At 41.8% G+C, this 7,289-nt stretch overlaps 1 protein-coding gene across 1 annotated transcript; it reads right to left on the reverse strand.

The window, feature by feature from the left end:
- Nucleotides 1-2,098: 2,098 nt before the first annotated feature.
- On the reverse strand, nucleotides 2,099-3,866 carry FGF14 (fibroblast growth factor 14). The gene is made up of 3 exons (XM_078622969.1): nucleotides 3,825-3,866; nucleotides 3,479-3,677; nucleotides 2,099-2,241 (listed from the first exon to the last, which is right to left on the reverse strand). Exons 1-3 carry the CDS (start codon nucleotides 3,864-3,866, stop codon nucleotides 2,099-2,101), a joined length of 384 nt encoding a protein of 127 aa, XP_078479095.1.
- Between the last annotated feature and the right edge of the window lie 3,423 nt (nucleotides 3,867-7,289).

Here is a 7,289-nt window from a genome sequence, read left to right on the forward strand (position 1 = left end):
TTAACACATTTCTACAAGTCTAACGGATGCGCCTGGATGTAAGAAATGCTGTGTGTAAGTGTGTAAGTCAGGAAATTAGATTTACCAAATGAATGTGTTAATATCGCTACAGTTCTAGCAACAGACAGCAGCAACACTCTACTTATGCATCTAACAAAAACTCTTCCGGGAAAAAAACTCTGAAAGCAAGACAAATGCTATAAATTTGATTCGCGCTAACAGTCAAGATGAGAATGCAACGTGAAAGTGCGGTGGGTTACTTCAAGAGTGAGAGAGCCGCAGCCGACAACATGCCCATTCAACTCTGACAGCGAATCTCAGTCGTCGTTTGAAATAGAGGACGGAGAACGTTACCTTGTTCCACATAGAAAACACATGCATGTGATTACTTCAAGGTATACAAACTTTTCCAAAATGACATCAAGTCGAGAGCTATTCGGAGGGGCAGGGGGTCACACGGAGGGTCTGAGCGGGGTTGATTCTGTCAGACAAAATGCTGTCACAGTGAAAGCTTCGATGAATCAGAGAGAAATTCTGATTTGTTTTCTTTTTTCCAATGAGGAATGTGGGATGAGAGAAGGACTTTGGTCATTTTTAAAGTGAATGAAATAATGTGTTTTTCTTTTTTTTTTGTCATTTTCTTTCATGGATAATGCTACGTGTCATCTACGTGGATGTACCGGGTGGGTGAGGCACCTTTGGCCCAGTGGGGACTGGGAACCTGTTTTTGCATGCCGGGAATCAAAGTCCAAACAGGCACGTGATAGGCCAAGATGATCAGTACTGGACTCTGCATGCTGAGCTAGGAGACAAATCCTCTCATTATAATAATATCTAGTCATTTAAAAAGTTTAATAGTCATTTTCCCTAAGTTTTATACAATGAAAATGTTACAATAGAAGCCATCTCCTGTATAACTGCTGCAAGAAGAGAAAACACAATATTAACCTTGCCCATGCTTTAGTTTACTGAACCAAAATACGGATGCAGCCAGTATAAATGTCGCCTACTGGTTTTCAGCCATGTTGTTTTCTGGCCTTAAGAAGATGCTGCCATAAAATGGCTGCCATTGCTGCAATTCTAGACCACCTTGGTCAAAGCCACAAGCCTTGCCTAGTAGTCCGCAGAAGTCAGCGAGTGAGGGACAGAGGCCTACAAGGCCTATAGATATTCCTAGAGCCCACGCTCTGAAATAGAATTAAAGAAAAATAGACTTCGGGTTTCTATTTACCAGAGAAGGCGGACAGAACCGCTGGTGGGACACAGATAGTGATATGTATACACCATTCCTTACAGCGCTTGCCCACCCACACGCACATCTGTATATAAATGGGTGTCGCGAGCTCCTCGCACTGATTGCGAGTGGCGGTAATTAGCACTTCAATCAACTCTGATTGCGGGAGCTACTGTATCTGCCAGCCTCCAGTGTGTTCACTGATTTCCATCGCAAACCTTCTATGTCTGAATGTGTGTGCAAGAACATGTCTTTAATATATATCCATATATATGCGTTTCTTTTATGCCACATCTATGTGAATGTGTTTCTTAGAAAATCACACAACTCGCTTGCAAAATGTTTCATCTCTTCTAGGTTACTTGACAAAGAGTAAAAGTGTGTGACTAGAGATAGAAAGAGACAGAAGAGGGGAACATACTCATAAAAAATAGAGGACAATAGTCCAAATATTTACTCTATCTATACAGCCTCTATCCAGAACATAGCTGGTGAACAGTGGTATAGAAAATAGATCTGAAGGTAACATAGACTCTTCTGCAACAGGATGTGAAAAGAGGGAGGGGAGGCATTTCTCGTATGGACCGTCCAACAAGCAGAGGACCACTGGTGTGGCTGTAAAAACACGAGTTATTCACATGAATTCTCACAGTTCCGGAGGAATCCAAAGGCATTCCATGATCAGAGGTCCGCTTCCCTCCTGTGCTGGAGAAACTCAGCCACCTCGGAATCCATCCACCCATGTTGCGATAGCTGGGGAACAGGGAGGGACAAGCCAGAGAAGAGGAGCAGGAGCAGATATGGAGGGAGGTTTCCCCTCCCCTCCACACATACACACAGACACGGGGCATTAGTCAGGTGTGGCTATGTGGCGGGCTGGTCGGGCTTGCTGACAGGTTTTCCTCCATTCATCACCGCTGGCTCACTTGTGCTTTTACTGGGAGGGACCGCCGCCTTGGGCACTGTCTCTCCAACATCATGCAACGATGGCTCTCGGTACATGGCGACTGCAGGAGCAGAAAGAATGCAAAGAAGGCAGAGAGACGAGTGAGAAGATGGAAGCTACAAACTATTTTCAGCGCCTTTTCAGTTCAGTTTCATTTCTTGAAAAATCAATTGACATCAATTTCCACAACAATGTGCAAGAGTGAGCAAGGTATTTAACCCTTTAGAGGGGTACTTCTTGAAATACTTCAAATTCAAAATTTCAACCCTACTTTTTCACATGTCTATTTTTTTTAATGGATTTTTTGTTAAGTTCTATTTCAATTTGTTTTTTAAACAAATAAAATAAATCAAAGTCACTTACGTTTCCATAAATTAGTTCAAGTTTTCCAAGAAAAGTCTAGCATAGATAATAATAATAAATAGTATATACATTTGTAATGTGAAAAATAAAGGAATTCAATTCATAGAGCGAGGAGAAAGTGATGGAAGTGATCAAACTGGGTTTTTGCCCTATCGATGGTTAAAGACAGATACTTTATTCTTGTCAAAGACAAATTCACACAGGAAGGGATAAAGGATGGAGGTCGTTTGGTGCTGATGAGACTGATCTGATGCACTGACTGCACTCACACACTAAAGTACATGATGCATAGAATGGCATTAAGTCTTATATCGGACAGCTTTTGTGTTTCTTATCTTGTTTTCCTTCTCCTTGAAGCTCTAGCCTCCAGCAGCCTGATCCAGATGTTCATGTGGATTGGTGCCTCCTTGGAAGTGATGTCATTTAACTCTGATTCTTTCGTAGGTTGCCATGGTGCAGGCACCCCCTGTCATTGGTGAACCTCCATTCTTCAAATATATATCACAACTTAAATGACAGCTAATGACAGCCCAATAAACTGAACACTGTCTGTGTGTGATCTATATATAAAGTTGTGTTTCACTTTTTGAATTGATTTAATGGAAAAGAAAATCTACCTTTTGATGAAACTCAGCACAGTAGACATTCGACTCTATAAAACCATAAGAGCTCCAGTTGTTGCGGACTGTGTTGATGATAATTGCGTTTCAGAGAGAGAATATGGCTCCATGTTTCTATGTTGTATCCCCCAATCAGCAGGGACTATTTCCTTCAGTGGATTAACATACTTTTGTTGATATATGGCAGCAGGAAAATCAATGAGAGCCCGTCAGGCAATAACAGTAGCATTTTGCCCATAAGAGAAGTAGAGAAGATTCAAAACTGATCGATATTTGTATTCATGAATCGCACAGCAGTACAATGTGTTGCATTACCTTCTAATGGCTTGGGCAGGAAGTGAGCAGCTGGTTTGGTTTTTTTCACTCGGTTCCCCTTCATGGCCTGACCTTCTTTATTGAGACCGAGGAACCAAGCTCTCCCCGACTCCTGTTGTCTGTACAACATGGACGAGTAGATCACGTAGTAGTTCTCAAACACGGACTCTTTGAACTTGCACTCTGCTGTAAAGAGTTCCTGCGGAGACACACAAGGACCAGAGCGTAAGAACGAGGGCTTTTGTTTCAAAGAAACACACTCTGCTTCTCATGTGATTCTCTCGTCCATACAGATACAGAGGTCTTTTGAACTAGGACACATCTCGTAGACACATATCTTTTATACCTCGTACTGACAAGGGAAAACAGACGGCCTCTCCAGGTCCATGTACCTGTCTGTCATGAAAGGATGAGCGCTGCCGTCTGTGTCCCATTCAACGAAACGCACGTCATTCTCACCTTGAACTTAAACTTGACAACGCATGTAAGAGCCCCTCTTTAAGTGGATCAGCTTAAGCTTCCAGCAGGAAGTAGATATTGTTAGTTGCTGACCCCATCACCTCAGCTCCAGAAGAATCAGCTCCCCCAAGAAACTTCCAACAGCTTGCTTGCGGATTTCTTTTTTTCATTCGGTAAAGCCCCACCCCCCCCGAATGAGATCTATGTCTACGTCTGCCTTCTGAACTTTGTACGGATAATGATAGAACTAATCAAGCATCCACACCTCAACGTGGCAATGACGAATGAATGCCGAGGCACCACATCTCTCTCTGCTGTTGCCCATTCATCTCTCCAACCAGGGGGGTAATAAAACGCATTTCTGCCTTGCCAGGGCTAAAAATAAAGGCATTTATCGTGGTGTATTAATCAAAGCACACAATGGAGTTTCACCACTTTCTGTCACATGCAATTTCACACTGAACAGGCTCACAGAACTACTAACAGTTTTATGTAAAACCACTGGGGATAGCTCATGATAACGCTCATGTTAAAGGCCACACACCATGATGCTTCAGATGCTTTCTGGTCGGTATCAGTTAAACCTTTGTGTCGAGCAAAGTAAAATAGCAAAGTGCAATGTTCAGGCTATAGTTATTCTGCTTTATTGTGATGCCATCCAACTCTATTTTGGTAAAAATGTGTTGAAACAGTGTTTTGTATCAGTAATTGCATATAGGGAGTATGTGCACTTTGTCAGAAACAGGGGTGATGTGTGAGAGACGACTGCTAATCAGTTGCTCACGTTAGAAATTGTTCTGACATTGTTGTCTCTAATGTGTCGGTGAATCTTAAACATTTCAGATATGAGAGTGTCTGGTAGATTTGGTCCGTCAAAGCACTGACCTCACTCAGGGCTCATCACACAGAGGTGAAGAGACTGAGCGACCTGCCACCCTGAACAGCTCTTTTACCAGCTTGACAAAGATAAAAGAAATTGCATTATTCAAATGTTCAGTTCTGTCTCTTCATCTCCAGTGTAACAGATGTACTTTTATGGTCAAGACAGCGAGGCGCTCTCTTCAAGGAGTACAGGGCATGATTTATGGGTGGAAGGCTGGGTTTTGAACAGAGGACACACCATGTCATGATTATGGTGTAATTAGCCCGTTGGTAAATGACTCCTGTCAGAGCCTCTCCTCCAGACACTATTTAGCTGAAGCCAAATCTGAGCAGGAAGGAGTGGAGGGATGCGTGGGAAGGCCCTGAGGATCTGTATTTGTAGTGTCCATGATTGGTGGGTGATTCTGAGCTGGAAGGCACAAACACTCAGGTGGTGAAAAGAGTCGCTGGGATTCTACATGTTTTTTCTTAACTATGCATCCGGAAAAAAAAAACCCTACAAAACAATTAAGAGCAAAAAGAGCAGAACAATTTCACATTTCCAAATTGATCACTCCAAATGAACAAGAAAAGCCCAGAAAAAAAGGCTCTCTGATTAACATCAACTAAAAAAATCCTCCCAAATGTTGTGCAGGCCTGACCCCTTTATGTACTCACACCTTTGGATTTATTGTGTATGTCGGCAGCGAGCAGATACAATCAAATCGCTGCCTATTATGTCCACGTTGTCAAGACAGAAGGGGTGAATTCTGTCTGCCGGGACAGAAAGATGACAGATGTTTTACACATTCTACTCTCCAAACACTAAATTATACCACAGAGGCTTCATCTCAAAGAGGGCTGTTTTTTGGTTATATGAAACACACTTATTTACAATCTCTGACAACCACACAGAATGAATGTCTTTGATACGGCAGCTTCGTTTACTGAAGGAAATAAGCTCTGTTCTCTGAACGGATACCTCAGCCTGCTGCTGAGACCATTAGAAGACAGACTACCTTCATGTATCTCTGAGCTGCCCCAATTAGGCAATTCATCCTCCTTTTTCCTCATCAGGTGAAGTCATTCAGGAACTGAAATGCAGTATGCTGCTCACTGCCCCGGTGTATCATTCTGCTGGTGTAAAACATATTAATACAATGGAAAAAAACCCAAAAGAAATAGGATCTGCATTAACAATGCAAGCTGCAAGTTCAACCTCAATATCTGAGGAAAATAAACACTTAGCTATATTATTTTTATAATAAGTATAATATACACAAAATTATGCTGCCATGATAGGACAGTTGTGTCATGTATTTGTGGGTAAATAAAATCAAAATCATTTTTGGGCTGCTGTACTGTCGCAGTCAGTGACGTCTGCCGAAACATATGACTGATACACCGCGTTCACGTCAGTAGCGTGAGACTTGTCACCAAGAGCTGGAAAAAAGGGAAAAAAAGAAACGTGATGCAGAAAAGCGGTTTACAGGATAAAGGTAAGGTTCATGATGTGGGGTAGCGACGTAGCTGTGATGCCGATTTTTTGGGGAACGTTTGCTATTTGACCTGCTCACTCGCTCAGCTAGCCTCGGATAAATCATGCTAGCTAGCTAGCTGCCTAAGACTGACTGCATGTAAGTTAATTTAGCTTTGTACCGTGCTTCATGAAATGACAAAAATAAATTGGATTGGGCATTATTTAAAGGGACACTATTGAACTATTCATTTAAAAACAGATGATGGATTTCTGTATTCATGCTAAATTAAAATAATTCCATAATATGAATATGAATCTGCTTCTATTCTATTGTAATTGGTAACCTTCGGAGTTTTGACTCTGCAGGGGCACTTCTGAAATATTTTGGAGCTCCACCTAACCAGTAAGCAGCGGCCCGTCTTTTTTTCCTGCAGATGTACAACCTCATCTGCCACTTTCGATCCAACCGATCCAGCTGACTGTCCATCAGTTCTCTCAGATTCATTCAGGACAGACTTGGTTGGTAGAGAGTTAGAGAGCCATTTCAGATTAAACCAGATTTCACATTTCCCAACAAAAAGATGGCAGAAGTGCCGCTGTAATTCTAGTTATTGTTTGCTGTCATTGTTTCCACTTGAAAAGAGATGCTTATTCATTGTAATTTTATCCTAGGTGATGGCCTATGTTGGGTTATGTTCAATTTGAGCTATGGCCTAAAACCAGACATTTTAAAAATTTAAAATAAATATTTTTGAGGAACGCTGCCTCCGTTTCATGTATTGGTGTATAGAGAATGCCCAATGTTTACTTTTATTATCATTATCAGTTTAAATTGCTTGGGTGGGTCAAATCAAAGAGATTACATTTTTAATTTGAGACGTCACAGCGCCAGCTTTTTTCTTCAAGTGTAATAGACTGTTGTATCTTCGCGGATCATCTAAAAAGGGATCGGATGCGAGGGATCTCGCACAGGGCCCCCAAATAGATAGAAACGGCCCTGGAAATTATCGT

The sequence above is a fragment of the Lampetra planeri genome, unplaced genomic scaffold (genome assembly GCF_965212315.1).
Source record: "Lampetra planeri unplaced genomic scaffold, kcLamPlan1.2.h2 scaffold_1896, whole genome shotgun sequence".
Lineage (NCBI taxonomy): Eukaryota > Metazoa > Chordata > Hyperoartia > Petromyzontiformes > Petromyzontidae > Lampetra > Lampetra planeri.